General features: G+C 39.7%; 1 protein-coding gene across 3 annotated transcripts in view; it reads left to right on the forward strand.

The window, feature by feature from the left end:
* LOC133513458 (protein tyrosine phosphatase type IVA 2-like) overlaps window positions 1-20,441 on the forward strand; it is a 28,579-nt gene that overhangs the window by 1,180 nt on the left and 6,958 nt on the right. For 2 of the 3 annotated variants that reach the window (XM_061844294.1, XM_061844296.1), the window contains exons 3-8: window positions 2,632-2,765; window positions 11,964-12,383; window positions 12,491-12,583; window positions 16,006-16,136; window positions 16,584-16,658; window positions 20,242-20,393. In XM_061844294.1, coding sequence (XP_061700278.1) covers window positions 12,081-12,383; window positions 12,491-12,583; window positions 16,006-16,136; window positions 16,584-16,658; window positions 20,242-20,353 — 714 coding nt within the window. In that variant the 5' untranslated portion in view covers window positions 2,632-2,765; window positions 11,964-12,080 and the 3' untranslated portion in view covers window positions 20,354-20,393. Of the gene's footprint in view, window positions 1-2,631; window positions 2,766-11,461; window positions 11,657-11,963; window positions 12,384-12,490; window positions 12,584-16,005; window positions 16,137-16,583; window positions 16,659-20,241; window positions 20,394-20,441 lie in introns of all 3 variants that reach the window. The other variant, XM_061844295.1, reaches the window with a different exon arrangement.

Here is a 20,441-nt window from a genome sequence, read left to right on the forward strand (position 1 = left end):
TTTTAATTGAATTAATTTGATGTGCAAGTGCCCATTTCAGATTATTTTATTTATTTTTTTTTACCTATGCTATACTTTAGTATTTTTTGAGCCATCCATACCTGTAACAGTTGCAATCAAGCATGAGCAATAACTTGCAATGAGTCCCTTATTGCGCAGTGAAGGAATTTTGTCCCACTCATCTTTGCAGATTTGTTGTAATTCAGTCACATTGAGGAGTGTTAGACCATCAACCAACTCTTTAAGGTCATATCCCAGATTTTCAATCGGAATCAGGTCAGGACTTTGACGGCGCCACTCCAATGTCTACATTTTGTTTTTCTTCATCCATTCAGAGGTGGACTTCTTGGTGTGTTTTGGATCATTTTCCTGCTACAGAATCCATGTTAGTTTCAATATGAGATTATGAACACAGAGATGGATTTTCTCCTTCAGAATTTCTTGGTAGACATCTGAATTCATGGTTGTATTTATCACAGCTTCTTCCAGGTCCAGAAGCAGCAAAACGGCCTCAGACAATCATACTACCACTACCATATTTAACTGTTGCTACAATGTTTTTTTTCTAAATTGCAAAGTTAGTTTTACATCAGATGTGACAGGACATACACTTTACAAGAAATTCAACATTTCTCTCCTCAGACCACAAACTATTTTCTCCAAAGTCTTGGCATTAAGATGTCTTCTGGCAAAATTGAGATGAGAATTAATGTTCTTTTCCTCAGTAGGTGTAGTTTGGTCGGTCAGCCACTCCTTGTAAGGTTCACCACTGTTCCGTTTTCCCCATTTGTGCACAATGGCTCCCAATGTGGTTTGCTGTAGTCCCAAAGCTTTAGAGATCGATTTATAACCTTTTTTACACTAATGGATCTTAATTACTTTTTTTGTTTCTTCCCAAATTTCTTTAAATCTTTGCATGATATCTAACTTTTGATGATCTTTTGGTCTACTTTGTGAGGCAGGTCCTATTTACCATAATTTTTTGCTTATAAACCGTGACTTTTTTAGAACGTTTTCAACCCTGTGGCTAAGGTGTTGTGGCTAATTTGTGGATTTTTTGTAACGGCCACAAGGGGGCACTCGAGCGGAAAAGGTAAGAGTGAGACCGGTGGAATATATGTGCCGAGGAAGTGACTTTTACCGGTACGGCCCTATTAGCGCTGCGCTAGCGTGTTACTGCCCTGTCTCAGTGATTTTTACCGATATGTTTTTGTTTTTTTTAACCTGCCCTGTTAGCGCGGCGTTACCATTATCGTAGCGCTAGTCCTAGCCTTAGCGCTGTGGCATTAGCGTTAAACTCTCTGTGTACCGTTGTGTTTCAATGTGGGCACTTGCGGCTTTTACACAGCTGCAACGTATGTATGTACAAATGTACTTGGTGAGGGTTATAACCAGGTGCGCTCTGTAGACCGGGAATTACAGTAAGTGATTTGTTGATTGAGTGCAGATGTGCCAGTATCAGGCCTTGGTATGGCTTGAGAAATTCAACTCGGCTTTGTTTTACTAGGGGGACAGTCACCTTTTCACACAGTGCCATGGAGGTTTGGATTTGTTTTCTCCCTTAATTATAAAGAAACAGCATTTAGTTGTGTTGTTTCTTTCTTTCGTTCTTTCTTTCTTTCTTTCTTTCTTTCTTCTTTCTTTCTTTCTTTCTGTCTTTCTGTCTGTCTTTCTGTCTGTCTTTTTCCTTCTTTCTTTCTTTCTTTTCTTTCTTTCTTCTTAGCAGCTCCAAAACATTTGACCCTTTATTCCCACTTATTCAAGAAATTTGTGGGGGTTTGAGAATATGTATATTTCCAAACTAAATTTCATGGATACATGAACTGGTTGCCAGCCAATCGCAGGTCACATAAACGAACAACCTCTCACATTCATAGCTAGGAGCAACCCTATAGTTTCCAGTTAATGCATGTTTTTGAAATGTGGGAGGAAACCGGCGCGCCCTCAGGAAACCCATGCAGCCACGGGGAGTGCCTGCAAACTCTACACAGGCAGGGCTGGGATTTGAATCCCGGTCTTCAGAACTGTAAGGCAAATGCTCTAACCAGTCTTACACCATGCCGCCCATGATTAAATCAATGGCTCGACAGGGGTTTTACATGTGTTTCTCCAGATTTCAAAAGGAATAGGTAAAATAGTGTAATGCAAGAGTTAAATGCATTAAACACAAACATAGTTACATTTTTGCTCTGTAGAGTATACCAGTAATTTCTGATGCCTTTTTTTCCATTTTCTATATGTAGCTTTTAACACAGTTCCTGATCTATGCTCATCCCCCAAACTTGGTTTCATAGATGTATAATTTTTAATCCATCTATTTTTTTCAAGCCACTTACCCTCACAAACTCAACTTTAAATTTGAGTTTGCCTGATTAGATCCAAAACCTATACCTTTTTGTTTTTCATTCCATTTGGAGAACATTTTTTTTTTTGTTGAACCGTTTGTTTAATTTGATCAGTTCATGTTCTTATATTAAAACAAATTTATTTCTCAAGACTGGAGCAAAAAAATACTTGTATTGTCAGTAAAGGTCACTACCTTTATCGTTTGAGATACGCTGTAGGTATCATTTAATCAGTGAGTTTGTAACTCAATTAACCTTCCAATGTTGTGTATTTTTCTCTTCTCAGGCTGCTCATGTATGGCAGTTGCAAGGCGTGAAGGGGAATTCTGCCAAGCCCAGCACCTGTTGCTCATTGTAGACAAGTGAACCACAGAGACCAGAAAGACGCTAACACTGCGATTCACACATGCACACACACGGGTATGTCAGACTACATAAACCTACATGAACAAAATTGTTGGTATTCCTCTGTTAATGAAAGAAAACGCCACAGTGGTCACAGAAAAAATGAAAATTAGAAAATCCTTCTGAATTGTTGGTCAACGTAATTCATTATACAGGGAGTTCTTGGTTTAAGATGGTCTCGACCTAAGATGTTTCGACTTTACGACGCCGTTGTTTTGTCCGCCAGAATGGGCCCCAGTACCTTAGTGTTTCTGCTTTGCTCATCCATATTACTTATCAGTGTTTGTGCGCTGGGAGTTTATTTTCCCTTTTCATCCACCTTTTTGCACATTATAGCCCAAAGGAAGAAAGCTCTTTTTTTCTCCCCAGCGATGCTGGTCCAGCCAAAAGAAAAGCAATGACCATGGAAACAAAGCTTAACATCATTAAAAAAAAAAAAAAAAATGGAGAAAGGATTAACATCGACAGACATGACTGACATAAAGACTTGGGCTTCAGTCGGATGGCCGTAGCGATTATTATTAAGGACAAAGTCCGTATTTTAGCGCACTTGAAGGGTATCACCCCAATGTGGGATACAGTGATCATGAAGCAACTTTTTTTGTAAAGAAAAAAAAAACAAAAAAAAAACAAGCAACATACTTCGATTGTTGCCGAGATGGAAAGATTACTTATGTTATGGATCAAGGATCTGAATCAACGTAGGCTTAATATCAGCCTCACGTTCATAAAAGGAAAAGGCACGACGTATTTTCCGAACTTTGAAAGAGCAGAAAGGAGAGGACACTGAGGAGGAATTCACCACTAGCAACGGCTACCTGCACTAGCTTACTTAGCAATAGCTGAGCGCAGCCTCCCTTCATTCTTCACCATCCCAGCCTCCTTTCCCTAATAGTAAGCATCTTATACAGTGCCTTGAACTTTTCAACCTTTCGCCACATTTCAGGCTTCAAACATAAATATATAACATTTACATAGTTTTTTTTTTTTTTGTCAAGAATGAACAACTAGTGGGATAGAGTCATGAAGTGAAACAAAATTTATTGGATATTTTAAACTTTTTTTTAACAAATAAAAACCTGAAAAGTGGGGCGTGCAACATTATTCACCCCCTTGCATGAATACTTTGTAGTGCCACCTTTTGCTGCAATTACAGCTTCAAGTCGGTTGGGGGTATGTCTCTATCAGTTTTGCACATGGAGAGACTGAAATTCTTGTCCCTTCTTCCTTGCAAAAGAGCTCAAGCTCAGTGAGGTTGGATGGAGAGCTTTTGTGAACAGCAGTCTTCAGCTCTGCCCACAGATTCTCGATTGAATTTAGGTCTGGACTTTGACTTGGCAATTCTAACACCTGGATACGTCTATTTACGTACCATTCCATTGTAGATTTGGCTTTATGTTTTGGATCATTGTCCTTTTGGAAGATAAGTCTCCGTTCCAGTCTCAGAAAAGGAAGAAAACCTGTTGGAGTCTGCAAAAGACCTGAACGTAGACCAAGGAATCCCTGTATAAATAAACTAACTCATGAACAGGCCTGAATAAAAATGGTGGTACCCCTAGAAAACGTAAAATAATTTGACCAGAGGGGCATGTTGAAACTTGGTGTGCCCTCCAATTAGTATCATAGCGGTTTTCAAATTTGTAATAATTAAATTTGTTGATTTTAAAGGGTGACAAGTAATCAGTGTACTGTTGGGTGACATGGTGTGTACCACACTGAACATGGATCAGAGGAAGCAAAGGAGAAGTTGTCTCAGGAGATTAGAAAGAAAATTATAGATAAGCATGTTAAAGCTAAATGCGAGACGAAGAAGAAGAATGCTTCCTGACCTGTCAATCACTCGTACTATAATAGCCAATCAGATAGCCGCATTGTCTTAAGCCCTGGCTTGACACACCCCTCTCGCCGTATTGTCCCACAACCAATGCTGGTTGTCAGCAGTGTGCGCTTGGAAAAGTTAATGTTACGAAGAAAATGGTCCTCAGATGAGCTTGGGGAACGTGCAATTCTGATGAAAGATATCCTGCTAGCTTACAAGGGGCCCGGTTGATTCATTTTCCAAACCCTAAAACACAGTTGACGAAGTGTTTACGATGGATTAAGGCTTGCGGAAGAGCGCACGTACAACTAAATGTGAAAAATATCAACAAACGCAAGGCTGAATGTTCGAAGGTAAGTGAGGGAGAAGTATCTTCTCTGAGCTTGATTCCATTATTATCAGTGCTTTATACATTGCAGGAGAACAACTTTCACTTTGTTAGTGTATCACTGACCTGTGAATGAAGTGTGTAATTATTTATGTCAAAGAGTTGGGTTAGGAATACGTAAAAAAGAAACGTCTATTTGCCTAATTGTATCACATCTGACTTTTAAGACAGAGCACTGGGTTCGATTACAAGCCAAGTCAAATGAATACACCCACTCACTGATAAAGACTACATCGATATTACTCGTGATCTTTCCAAGTAAAAAGTACTCACCCTGCTTTACATGCACAGTACGATTCCACAATTTTATCCTGTTGGATTTCAATATGGAGTTTGTGAGGCGTCAAACTTTTTTGCATCGATCAACATTTCGCTGTACCTCTGACATTGCGTCCTGCTCCGTCCAAAATCTTAATACCATGGACATATCCTTGCGTGAAATAGATGAGACCTCTCTGAAGAACTCTCTTGGACAAGTCTAGGGCATTTGGCAAAAAACATACCCCAATATTATCTGGAATACACGATAGAGAATCGACTTCAAACATGTTCTGTTCAATCTCCATTTTCAGAAAGGTTGCATTGGAAAGGTCCATTACGCATCTTCTTCTTTTCCTTTCGGCTTGTCTCGTTAGGGATCGCCACAGCTTGTCATCTTTTTCCATTTAGGTCTATCTCCTGCATCTTCCTCTAACACCAACTGCCCTCATGTCTTCCCTCTAAACATCCATCAACCTTCTCTTTGGTCTTCCTCTTGCTCTTTTGCCTGGCAGCTCCATCCTCAGCACCCTTCAACTAATATATTCACTCTCTCTCGTCTGGACATGTCCAAACCATCGAAGTCTGTTCTCTTGAACCTTGTCTCCAAAACATCCAACTTTGGCTGTCCCTCTAATGAACTAGCTTATTTCGAATCCTATCCAACATGCTCACTCCGAGCGAGAACCTCAACATCTTCATTTCTCCCACTTCCAGTTCCGCTTCCTGTTGTCTGTTCAGTGCCACCATCTCTAATCCATATATCATGGCCGTCCTCACCACTGTTTAATAAACTTTGCCCTTCATTCTAGATCCTAGCAGAGACTCTTCTGCCACATATCACACCAGACACCTTCTGCCACAGTTTCCAACCTGCTTGGACCCATTTCTTCACTTCCTTACCACACTCACCATTACTCTGGATTGTTGACCCCAAGTATTTGAAGTTGTCCAGCCTCACTATCTCTTTTCCCTGGAGCCTCACTCTCCCCCCACCACGCCTCTCATGGACGCACATAAATTTTGTTTTACTTTGGCTCATCTTCATTCCTCTCCTTTCCAGCGCATGCCTCCGTCTTTCTAATTATTCCCCCACCTGCTCCCTGCATTTAATTGCATATCACTATCAGCGAACATCATGGTCCAAGGAGATTCCATTGTAGCCTCATCTGTCAGTCTATCCATTACTACAGCAAACAGGAAGGGGCTAAGAGCTGATCCCTGATGCAGTCACACCTCCACGTTAAATTCTTCTGTCACACCTACGGCACACCTCACCACTGTTCGTCAGCCCTCATACATGTCCTGTGATATTCTAACATATTTCTCCACCACACCAGACTTACACATGCACGACCACAGTTCCTCTCTTGGTACTCTGTCATCAGCTTTCTCAAGATCCACAAAGACACAATGTAGCTCCTTCTGAGGTTCTCTGTACTTTTCCACTAGCATCCTCAAGGCAAATAATGCATCTGTGGTACTCTTTCTAGGCATGAACCATACTGTTGCTCGCAGATACTTACTTGTGTCCTGAGTGTATCCACTATTCTTTCCCAGAACTTCATTGTGTGGCTCATCAACTTTATCCCTCTATAGTTCTCACAGCTCTGCACATCACCTTTGTTCTTAAAAATGGGAACTCAAAAAAAAGACACATTTCCTCCATTCTCCAGGCATCTTCTCACCTGCTAGTATCCTATTGAATAAGTTGGTAAAAAACTCCACAGCCACCTCTCCAAATTGCTTCCATACCTCGACCGGTATGTCTTCAACTGCCTTTCCATTTTTCATCCTCTTCAGTCTCTTTTCTAATTTCCCTCTTACTAATCATTGTCACTTCCTGGTCCTTTACACTTTCCTCTTCTACTCTTCCTTCCCTCTCATTTTTTTCAGTCATGAACTTCTCGAAGTATTCTGTCCATATATTTACCACACCTACTCGCGCCAGTCAACACATTTCCATCTCTATCCTTAATCACCTTGACCTGCTGCACATCCTTCTCATCTCTATCCTTCAGTCTGGCCAACCTGTAGAGATCCTTTTCTCCTTATTTCATGTCTAACCTGGTGTATATGTCATATGCTTCTCGTTTAGCTTTCGTCATCTCTACCTTTTGCCCTGCGTCAATGTATTCCTCTCTTCAGTCATCTCAGTGTACCACTTTTTCTTTGCTAATCTCCTTTCTTGAATGACATCCTGTATTTTGGGGTTCCACCACCAAGTCTCCCTCTCCCCTTTCCTACCAGAAAACACACCAAATACTCTCCTGCTGGTCTCTCTGATCACCTTGGCTGTAGTAGTCCAGTCTTCCGGTAGCTCCTCCTGTCCTTTCATAGAATGTCTCGCCTCTTTCCGAAAGGCCGGACAACATTCTTCCTTTCTCAGCTTCCCCCATGTGGTTCTCTTCTCTACCTTTGTCTTCTTAATCTTCCTCCTCACCACCAGAGTCTTCCTACACACCACCATCTTATGCTGTCATGGTACACTCTCCCCTACCACTATCTCACAGTCAGTAACTTTCATATTACATCATCTGCACAAAATATACACTTGCGTGCTTTTACCTCCAGTCTTTTAGGTAACTATATGTTCCTGCCTCTTCTGAAAAAATGTGTTCACCACTGCCATTTCCATCCTTTTTGCAAAGCCCACCACCATCTGTCCCTCAAAGTTCCTTTCCTGGATGCTGTACTTACCCATCACTTCTTTGTCGTCCTCGTGTCCTTCACCAACATGTCCATTACAATCTACACCAATCACAACTCTCTATCTTTGATGCTCAGAACTACTTTATCCAGTTCCTTCCAAAATATCTCTTTCAACTCTCGGTCACATCCTACCTGTAGGCAGTAGCTGTTTTATCACATAACACCCTCAATTTCAAATTTGGATGCATAATATATCAACCTTTCTCCTAATCATCATGTCAACCAACTCCTGAGCTTTTCCTGTCATAGTCCTAACATTCAAAGTCCCTACACTCAGTTTCAGGCTCTGTGTATTCCTCTTCTTCTTTTGGCGATGAATCAGCTTTCCTCCTCTTCTTTGTCTTCGACCCACAGTAGCTGAATTTCCGCCGATGCCCTGCAGGTTAACGGTCCCGGGGGCGGGCGTTGTTAACCCGGACCACGACCGATCCGGTATGGTATTCTTTAGATGAACGCTTATATTTGTTTGGCACAGTTTTACGCTGGATGCCCTTCCTGACGCAACCCTCTAAGCTAAAATTAACCGAGCCTGGGACCGACCTACAGATTGCACTGGCTTGTGCCCCTGTAGGGCTGCATTAATTGAATACACTGCAAAGAAAAAATATTTAATGTTCAAAAAGATAAACTTTGTTTTTGGGAATAATCAATTAATTGGAATTTTATGGCTGCAACACATTACAAATAAAAGCTGGGACAGGTGGCAAAGGAGACCGACAAAGTTAAGGAATGCTCTTCAAACACCTATTTGGAACGTCACACAGGTGAACAAGCTAATTGGTAACAGGTGGGTGCCATGATTGGGTATAAAAGGAGCTTCCCTCAATTTCTCAGTCATGAACAAGCAACGATAGGATGACGTTAACCTATTTGTGAGCAAGTGTGTGAGAAAATTGTTCAACAGTTTAAGGACAATGTACCTCAATGTCAAATTGCGAGGAATTTCGGGATTTCATCTACGGTCCATAATATCACCAAAAGGTTCAGAAAATCTGGAGAAATCACTGCATTTCAGCGGCCAGGGCAAAAACGTTGATTGTCCATGACCTTCGATCTATCAGGTGGCACTGCATCAAAAACCGACAATGTGTAAAAGATATCACCACATGGGCTCAGGAACAGTTCAGAAAACCAATGTCAGTAAATACAGTTCGGCGCTACATCTGTATATCACTTTTTCCCTCTTGCAATTAAGTCATTCTTCATCAGCGAACCTACAATTTTCTGCCTTGCACCGTTATTAGGACACACACTGACATCATAGTCGTCCAATCAGTATTTGTATTAGTAATATATACTGTCGACTATCACACAATTCATCACTTTAAACTACACTCTTTGCACAATTGTCATTGCACTTGTCTATAACGGTGAACCGCGAACGGGTAAGGGTACACTGTATAAGCTTAACATTATGTGGGGGTTTGCCGCACTCTAGTTTCTGTAAATGCTAGAAGACACTGCATCTTTTCACAACTGTAACTCTTATAAGAAATAGTTCCCGATTAATTGAATGTCTTTTGTTCTTCGTTCTTGTTAGTTTGTTTGGTTTTCTCCTTAATACTCAACATGTCGTACCAGGGCAGCACTGACTGCCTGAGACAAATTCCTTGTGTATTGTTACATACTTGGCCATTAAAGCGGATTCGGATTCTGATCCAAGCAATGACCTTTTTCATGCATGCCCCTGCTTATTCCAGCAAGACAATGCCAAACCACATTCTGCACGTGCTGCAACATCGTGGCTTCGTAGTAAAAGAGTGCGGGTACTGGACTAGTCCGTCTGTATTCCAGACTTGTCTCCCATTGAAAATCTGTGGTGCATCATGAAGAATAAAAATAATTAAATAAATAAATAATCATCAAGCAAGAATGGGAAAGAATTCCACGTACAAACTTCAACAATTAGTGTCCTTAGTTCCCCAACGTTGATTGTTGTTGAAAGAAAAAGTGACGTCATCACATAATCCACGGGACCCTGTTCCAGCTTTTTTAGTATGTGTTGCATTCATAAAATTGTCTGTTAATGATTTGCTAAAAACAATAGTTTGTCAGTTTGAACATTAAACAATATATATTGTCTTTGTAGTGTATTCAGAAACCTGCGATGCACTGTATTCACAATAGGTGATCTACGAAGTAGAGAGGGATTACTATATAACTTTTATTAGTCCCTGAATGGAAATATTTGCATTTCAGGACAAATAGTGGTTACAGGAAATACAAAAATAGCATGCAAGAGTATGGCCGCAAGTGTATCTGGCAGCATGATGCAATTTTATTAATTATCGATGTCATGATTTATTAAAGCTAATAATTCTAATGGGAAATAGGATTACAATATGTTGTTAAATTGAACAGTATTCAGAATTTTATCCTATTACATAATATGCTGCAATGAATCCATCCATCCATCCATCCATTTTCTGTGTCGCTTATCCTCACAAGGGTCACTGGAGTCCTGGAGCATATCCTGGGTGTCACCCTGAACTGGTTGCCAGCCAGTCACAGAGCACCTAGTGACAAACAGCTGCACTCACAATCATAGCTAGGTTTAATTTAGAGTGTCCAATTTATGTTGCATGTTTTTGGGATGTGGGAGGGAACCAGAGTGCCCGGAGAAAACCCCACTCAGGCACGGGAGAACATACAACCTCCATACAGGCAGGGGTTGGAATTGCACCCTGGTCCTTTTGAACTGTGAGACCAATGCTCTACAGCTGCGCCACCGTGCTGCTACTGCAATAAATGTCCCACAGTAATATTCTTGATATAATAAAAAATAAAATAAAATCTGAAAATTCGAACAAATTGTTCTCAAAATGAATTTCTATTAATTGGCAGCGCTGTAGTGATAGCCATAAATGTACTTTTACTTGTAATACTTTTATAATTAAAAATTCGTGCAAATAATTAACTTTTATCAAACTTGACATCAATTCATGGTGTACCTACCTACCAAAAGACAGCTGGGACAGGCTCCAGCACTTCCACGAACCTTATGAGAGTAAGTGGCTCAGATAAGTGTTTCTGATCTGATGGTTTTATCGATATCAGCCTATAATTAGCATTTTATGGCTTTAATCGGGTTTGCTAAGAAAAATGGCTAAGGGAACATGCAGGAGTTTCGTCGAATCATGCTGTAAAGTTTTGGTGTGTCCCAAGTAATATTACAATAAAGTTATTTAATTACAGTAAGTTGTCATCCATTATTTCAGTCATGTTATAATGTTCGTTTGACCTGACTGATTAGAATACATGACCTGACGAGAGAAGACTTCAAGATACTCATTATAGAGTGCACAATTATTTACAGTTAGTAAGTCATTTAAAAAGACAAATTGCTCCATCTTTGATCAGTTATCGCTTTTTTTAAACTCACTCATTGGCCTCAACACTCCTGATCATATAAGGACCAATTTTTACATTTAGTGTAATTTAAAATGCTGTGTTGCATTTTCCTTTTTTTTTTTTAATATGAAAAGCTCTTACAAATCAAGTTTGACAATGGTTTTCACTGGTTTTGTTTTTCAGCCATGGGCTTTTTCATTTTGGTGCATCACTACCTAAGAGCAAAACACAGGACTATTCTGAAGTGGCTTTATATATCAGCCCTGATCTTAATCTTCGTGGAAGGAGCTGAACTATCCTATCTGAAGAAAGCATCATTTAAACCACAGTCAACTGCAGCAGTTTGCTGATGGAAAAATTGTCATGAAATACCTGCTGGTCGGTCCAGAAATCTCATTTGTTAAAGTTCTTTAAGTTGTTTTATTGCTTTAATTGCCGCAAAAGGTCGTGAAACAAAATATAAATTCAAAGACACCATTATTTTTGTCCAGGCCTTTTACATGAGTTTTTTTTGTTTTGTTTGTTTTTTAAGTAATTCTGTTGAACCGTAATTCAAAAGCTGTTATTATTACTTAGCTGTTATTAGTTATTACTGTGTTTGCACTTCTTTCATTCACAAAGTACCATTGAAAATTATAATAATAATCCAAGGTATAATTTTAACACACTGTCATTATCTTTGCAGGGCCTCCCTACCATCCTGTTAAACCACATGAAGAAAACTTTGGGAAAAGCAAAGACATTTTTTTTTTAAATTTGTGGTCTCTACCTTATCTCCACTTGATTTCCATACTTATACTGAATGGGCCTTCTTAATTCTTCAGTTATTTTTCTGTATGGGCTGACAGTTTTTTTTTTTTTAAAGGAACATTGGATTGATCTTTTTAAATATACTGTTTTTTCAGTTTTTACAACTCACCCATTCATTCAAATATTTTATCTACCATTCATCCTGTGTAGCACAAAACCTTTGCTGTTCTATATTAACAAAAACACATTGCGTGAGAAAATGAATCGACTTGCTCCAGTGGAAATCTCTTACGACTGTTTAAGGTTCCTCATTACGCACAATCCCACTAATGCACAACTTGGAAGATTTATAGAGGTAGGCAAGTTTTTTTTTTCCAGTCATATTTTTTTCTGTCGTATTAGTTTGTCTTTGAAGAGTTTGTCCTGATATTGAAATGTACTGGTGTTTGTGTTGATCCAAAGGATCTAAAGACGTATGGTGCTAACACCCTGGTAAGGGTGTGTGCTGCTACTTATGACAAGGGACCAGTGGAACAAGAAGGCATTCAAGTCCTGGTGAGTGATACATTTAGGCCAGGTTATTCAAAATCTAATATTGAAAATATTTTGTTGTAATCAATAATACTTTGTGTCACTGAAAAATTAAGGAATCTCCAGGAATTATGTGTGAAGTCTAAAAATGAGAAAATATGTAATGGAATGAGAAATTATCCACACAACCCAAAATTTCCTTCCAAATAAATTAATAAACAGAAGGATTTTAACGAGATTAATAATGTTCAGTGCTATACGCAGATTGGAAGCAATTTGGAGAGGTGGTCTGGAGTTTTTGACCAACTTATTCTACAGAATATTAGTGGGCGATAAAATGCCTGAAGAATGGAGGAAAAGTGTGCTGATTTCCATTTTTAAGAACAAAGGTGTGTCGCAGAGCCGTGGGAACTACAGAGGAATAAAGTTGATGAACCACACAATGAAGTTATGGGAAAGAGTAGTAGAGGCTAGACTCAGGACAGAAGTAAGTATCTGCGAGCAACGGTATGGTTTCATGTCTAGAAAGAATACCACAGATGCATTATTTGCCTTGAGGTTGCTAGTGGAAAAAGTACAGAGAAGGTCAGAAGGAGCTACATTGTGTCTTTATAGATTCTAGAGAAAGCCTATGAAAGAGCACCAAGAGAGGAACTGTGGTACTACATGCGTAAATCTGGTGTGGCGGAGAAATATGTTAGAATAGTACAGGACATGTATGAAGGTAGCAAAACAGTGGTGAGGTGTGCCATAGGTGTGACAGAAGAGTTTAAGGTGGAGGTGGGACTGCATCACGGATCTGCTCTGAGCCCCTTCCTCTTTGCTGTGGTAATGTTTAGGGTGTCAGATAAGGTTAGACTGGAATATCCATGATTATCACAGATGATATTATAATCTGCAGTGAAAGCAGGGAGCAGGTAGAGGATCAACTACAATGATGGAAGCATGCACTGGAAAGGAAAGGAATGAAGATTAGCACAAGTAAAACACAATATATGTGCGTGAATGAGAACGGTAGAGGGGTGAGAGTGAGGCTCCAGGTAGAAGAGATAGCAGGTTGGATGACTTCAAATACTTGGGTTCAACAATCCAGAGCAATGGAGAGTGTGGTAAGGAAGGGAAGAAATGGGTCCAAGCAGGTTGGAATAGCTAGCGGAAGGTGGCTGGTATGTTATGTGACAGAAGAGTCTCTGCTAGGATGAAGGGCAAAGTTTATAAAACAGTGGTGAGGCCAGGCATGATGTACAGATTAAAGACGGTGGCACTGAAGAGACTACAGGAAGCAGAACTGAAGGTGGCAGAAATGAAGGTGTTGAGGTTCTCGCTAGGAGTAAGCATGTTGGATAGGATTTGAAATGAGCTAGCTCATTAGAGGGACAGCCAAAGTTGGATGTTTTGGAGACAAGGTTTGAGAGGGCAGACTTCCAGGGTTTGGACATGTCCAGAGGCGAGAGTCAGCATACTGGTAGAAGGGTGCTGAGGATGGAGCTGCCAGACAAAAGAGCTAGAGGAAGACCAAAGAGAAAGTTGATGGATGTTGTAAGGGAAGACATAAGGGCAGTGGGTGTTAGAGAAGAAGATGCACAAGATGGGCTTACACGGAAAATGATGACTAACAGGACAAGCCGAAATGAAAACAACAATCTGTAGATGCAACTTCCTCAGATGGAATGCAGGCATAGGAGAAGAATGTCTGTCAGAGTATTTGCATAGAGAAGGCATATTCTTCTGTATGCTTAAGTCCTTTTTTCTCAACACAGATTCTCTTGTTTACTTGTGTCATGTATGCTTGGGCCAACTATGCAGTGTGGGAGAAACCACCCAGGAATGTGGGCATTCATAGTCAAGTCTGGACTTGCATGTATTTTGGCACCAATGGCACTTGGAGTTTGGAAGCACTTAGTGTACACCATACTACATTAAAGAAACTCCCAGAAAGCTACTAAACATATTAACATTGTTAGTGTCAGTTTTTTTTCTTCTTCTATGTTCCATTTTTTTCAGCAACGTTCACTGAAGTCTCATTTCTTAGATAAGTAAATTTACAAGATATGACAACAGGATGGCCACAAATCCCTGTGGAGAGTACAACAACACAAACAGTTCCGGTCAAGAATTGTCAGTCATCATTTCTCAGTATATTCCTGATTGTAGTGCAGTTAAAGGCAGCACACTATCACCAGAGTGTATGTTATACTGACTATACAGTAATTATTGACGACATACCTCCCCTTGTCGTGTTGTTGTATGCGCGCTCCAGCTGGGAGTGACTCACGCATATTTTGTCACACATAACACTTTGAATTCTGTCACACTAATGTAAAAAATAATAACATGCATTAAGATGGTGATGGCGTATTACTTTCCCCAATGCATGCTGTCATGAGTACAGTATTACTTATGAATAAAACTGTGGATATCTCATCATTAATGCAGCAATGTATTAACTTCTGTATCTGCTATGGAATTTGATTTCACATTTGGAGTGTGACGTGTTTTCCAGGGGGATTTCAATGGCATTTACGTGTCGTAGGAAATCTCCATATTCCTGGAATTCTGGCCTTCCACAGACTTCAATGAGTCATTCCTCTCTTGCCGTTACACGCAAACGAGATGGGTATGCACAGCGGGTGTGGCAGAACTCATTGTGCGAGAATCATTGCACCTTGACAGTCACAAAAAAAATTACTATTCCACAAGTGGGAGGACGTGGCCCATAATAAACAATAGTTAAGTGTGTTCAGGGCTGTGACTAGGCTTGGGCAAGCATTTAAATCAGGTTTCACTATCGGGCCAATTCAAGCCATCGATAATTAAGGCCCAAATTTTTTTTTTACTTCAAGTAAGTCCTCGGCAGTAGTTTGCACGACACACTGGTGGGTCAACACATCAGCGAATCATCATGGGTATTAGAAAAAAAGAAATGTCTGTTTACAATTATGTTATTGTAGTAATTAAAGTTTTGGGGACTAACCAAGAATGAATATTCACTCATTTGTATTGGTTTGAAAGAAAGTAACATCAAACAAGCTGTGACTAACAAATTTTGTTGGACAATATATTGACTCGAGTTTTGGACAATAACTTTTATCTTTTATCTTCATGTAGAGGTTGATATTTGAGCTTGAGCACAGATCTGTGATGGCAGAGCAAAATGTAAAAAAAAAGTGATTGATTTTCGTTCTCTGTATGGTGTGCAACACAAAGAGTGTATACTGTTTTTTATTTATTTATTTATTTTTTTCCATTGAGGGATTACAATGACTAATAAATTGTAGATATTAAAAAAATTGACCACCACCTTTATTTCTGACCATTGTTAAGTGTACATGTAGATTTATTTTTTTTTTCAGATGGTGAACTGATTCAGTTGATATTCAATTGGGAGATGAATATTGCGATGCATCGATTCATCAATACTTTTACCTCCCCTTACTTTGTTCCAGGATATGCCATTTGACGATGGCTCAGCCCCTCCAGATCAAGTGGTTGATGACTGGCTGAGTCTTTTGCAGACAAAGTTTCGACATGACCCTGGCAGCTGTGTGGCTGTACATTGTGTTGCTGGACTGGGAAGGTATGTTTTTCCAAGATGCATGATGTACAGTAGATAACTGGCCCTCGCAAACTCCAACTGGAAAATTGAGGCTTTCACCTTTTTGGAAAGACTTCTGGAGTGTCTGTGGGACTTTGTCTTATCATCCAGTTGAGCATTTGTAAAATTGGAAGACATTGAAGTTGGGTGAGAGAGCGTGCTTGGCTTTGGTCTCTGTTCTTGTTCATCCCAAACATGTTTGAGGTCGCATATTGTATGTTTGACACCTGCATTTGACATGAACATACCTTTTTGTAATAGTCAGCACATTTGGATTAATATTGCTTTTCTATCCATGGCCCACCCCAGATAGGTCTCAAAAGTGGGCCGCAACCCACTTGTTGAGAATCCCAAACTGGTCTCCACTGATTAATGATAGGCTACACTGACGTCCACATTAAGTTGTTAGAATTTCCTTTTTTTCTCCAGAGCTCCAGTGCTGGTAGCCCTTGCTCTAATTGAGTGTGGAATGGAGTATGAAGATGCTGTTCATTTCATAAGACTGTGAGTACGGTAGCACTTAATGCCACACTTTTTTTTGTAGTTTGTACCTGGCAGTCGTTTTTTCCCAGTGGTCTTTAAACTTTGACAAGTGCAACCTAAAAAAATACTTAGCCCTTCAAGTCACAGGACTATAACATCATAGTCTTGTAATAAGCCCAAGTGTTTATCCAAAGAGTTATTCTTTTTGAGAAGTCCACCAGGAGTTGTAATTAGGTTGTCTGTGCTCTTTCCTCAATCCTTTATTTTATCGGCTTTGTATTACATGGAACTTTAAAACCTCCTTTGGACGTGTTAAGGATTATAACAAAGCAACAGATCTACTTTGTCCATGCGCTGTCCATACCAAATAAAAAGAACACAAAGTATAAAGTTTGGAGAGTCTGTTCAGTAGCATGAGAATGTTTCTCTTTTGAGTTGTAATTGTATATTTAATATTCTTGGAAGCCACTGTAACATTTTGGACAGTGTGAACATTAAATATTAGCACAAATACGCAAAATGTTAAATCATACTACTGTACATCTAAAGCCACCCAGGTAAAACTCTATTACCATGTGTGAATATGACCAAAAAAATAGAGAAAAATGTTCAGCAGCTGAAACCAACTACGAGCTGTCTTGACTCAATACCATCTGACTTTTTCAAAACTATTATGAAATCTGTGCTAGCTGATTTGTAGAAAATAATCAATTGCTTACTTCGTTTGTCGAGTTCCTAAAGCTCTTAAAGTAGCTGCTGTTAAGCCTCTTCCCAAAAACAGAGTGCCGGATGCTTCCATGTTAGCAAGCTGTAGACCCATTTCGAAATCTCCCTTTCATAGCCAATACTGTTGGCTATGAGAGAGCTACTTTTAATCAGCTCGGCAATTTCTTGAATTTAAATTTGACTTTTTGACAAATTTCACCCAAGTTTCCAAACTTATATCAGTGCAGAATCTGTTCTTATCAAAGTACTAAATGATATGTGGTTGAATACTGACTCAGGAAAGGTGTCACTTTTGGTCTTGTTGGACCTTAGTGTGGCTATTGATATGGTAGCTCAGGGGTGCTTCATGCATCTGTCAATTACAATGGCAGTTTGGGTTTTCTGTCACTGTCTAAGCAGATATAGTGAAGAAAATAAGTATGATGAACACCTTGCTATATTGCAAGTTCTCCCACTTAAAAATCATGGAGAGGTCTGGAATTTTCATCACAGGTGGATGTCCACAGAAAGAAATCACAATGTATGATTTTTTTTTTTTTCAGCAATTTATTTGTTTGATACAGCTGCAAATAAGTATTTAAACACCTGAGAAAACCAATGTTAATATTTGGTTTGGTAGGTTGTTGTTTGCAATTACAAAGGTCAAATGTTTCCTGTAGTTGTTCACCATGTTTGCGCACACTGCAGGAGGAATTTTGGCTCACTCCTCAGATGTTCTCGAAATCAGACAGGTTTTTGGGCTGTCGCTGAGAAACACGGAGTTTCAGCTCCCTCCAAAGATTTTATATTGATTTTATGTCTGGTGACTGACTCGGCCACGCCAGAACCTTGATATGCCACTCCTTGGTTTTCCTGGCTGTGTGCTTTGGGTCATTGTCATGTTGAAAGACCCAGCCACGAACCGTCTTCAATGCTCTGACTGAGGGAAAGAGGTTGTTCCCCAAAATCTCACAATACATGGCCGCGGTCATCCTCTCCTTAATACAGTGCAGTCGTCCTGTCCCATGTTCAGAAAAACACTCCCAAAGCATGATCTCTACCACCCCCATGCTTCAATAGTAGGGATGGTGTTCTTGGGATGGAACTTATCATTCGTCGTCCTCAAAACACGGTGAGTGGAATTATGACCAAAAAGTTCCATTTTGGTCTCATCTGACCACAAAACCTTCTTCCATGACTCCTCTGTATCATCCAATTGGTCATTGGCAAACTTAAGATGGGCGTTGACATGTGCTGGTTTAGCAGGGGAAGCTTCCGTGCCATGCATGATTTCAAACCATGATGTCTTAGGAAACAGTGGTCCCAGCTCTTTTCAGGTCATTGACCAAGTCCTGTCGTGTAGTCCTGGGCTGATTCCTCCCCTTTCTAAGGATCATTGAGAACACACGAGGCGATATCTTGCATGGGGCTCCACTCCGATTGAGATTGAGCGTCATGTTTAGCTTCTTCCATTTTCAAATGATTGCTCCAACAGTGGACCTTTTTTCACCAAGCTGCTTGGCAATTTCTCTGTAGCCCTTTCCAGCTGTGTGGCGTTGCACAATTTTGTCTCTGGTGTCTTTTGACAACTCTTTGGTCTTGGCCATGTTACAAGTTTGAGTTTTACTGATTGTATGGGGTAGACAGATGTCTTTCTGCAGCTAAGAACCTCACACAGGAGGATCTGATTCAGGATAATACATGGAGTGGAGGTGGACTTTTAAAGGTGGACTAACAGGTCTTTGAGGGTGAGAATTCTAGCTGACAGACAGGTGTTCAAATACTTATTTGCAGCTGTTATCACAAAAATAAATTATTAAAAAATCATACATTGTGATTTCTGGATTTTTCTTTTTAGATTATCTCTCTCACAATAGACATGCACCTGTGATGAAAATTTCAGACCCTTCCATGATTTATAAGTGGGAGAACTTGGTATATAGCAGGGTGTTCAAATACTTATTTTCTTCACTGTAAATAACTGGATGACCGAAAATCTTCTTCAACTAAACCACAACAAAACTGAGATACTTGTTTTTAGCAATAAAGGAGAGAGGATTGCAGTTAGTAAATACCTGGACTCACTATCTTTAAAAACCAAAGACTAAGTACAAAACCTTAATGTTCCGATAGATTCTGACCTGACTTTCAGCAGTCATATCAAATCAATTACTAAAACTGCCTTCTACCATCTGAAGAACATATCCAGAGTGAAGGCTTGCATGTGTCAAACGGATCAGGAGAAGTTCATCGATGTTTTTATCTCAAATAGGCTTGAGTATTTTAATGGTCTTCCGACTGGACTCCCGAAAAAGAGCATTAAAGAAATGCAGTTCATTTAGAATGGTGTACCTGTGCTTCTGACCAGAACAAAGAGGTTAAAGCATATAACTCCAATTCTAAAGTCCTTACACTGGCTTCCAGTTATCTTAACAATAATTCCAAAGATCTGCTCCTGGTCTATAAATCACAAAATGGTTTCGGTCCTCAATACATGAAAGAAATGCTAACAGAATACAAAGCCAGGAGGGCTCTGAGATCGACAAACTCATGTCTAAAAGTGGAGTGCAGAGTCCAAAGAAAACATGGTGAATCAGCATTTATCTATTATGCTTTTTTTCTTATGCCAGGGTTTTCCATCTTTAAATATTTCTTGCACTGTATGCTATTTTAATTGTACTTTTCTTTATTATCTGCTTCATTTTAAATGTTTTATTTCTTTGTATTTAAATGGTTTTAGTCATTGAAAGCACATTGAGTTAGTTACCTTGTGTCTGAAATGCACTGTACATACAAATTGCTTTGTACCAGACTGAGAATTACTGGACACATATACCTTTCTCACAAAACTATGCTTTTTCTGAGTAATGATTTCAAACGTCATGATGTTGTTTTCCAGGAAGCGACGTGGAGCGTTCAACTCAAAGCAGCTGCTTTTCCTGGAAAACTACAAACCAAAACTGTGCTTACGCTCCAAAGATGCTAATGGACAGAGTTGTATAATACAGTAGGAATCTTCCTGCCACTTATATCTTCACTGCAGATTCCCAGGTGATTCAAGCAGGTTTTGATGATATTGGATGTTAAAAAAAAACAAAC

The sequence above is a fragment of the Syngnathoides biaculeatus genome, chromosome 15 (genome assembly GCF_019802595.1).
Source record: "Syngnathoides biaculeatus isolate LvHL_M chromosome 15, ASM1980259v1, whole genome shotgun sequence".
NCBI classification, from domain to species: domain Eukaryota; kingdom Metazoa; phylum Chordata; class Actinopteri; order Syngnathiformes; family Syngnathidae; genus Syngnathoides; species Syngnathoides biaculeatus.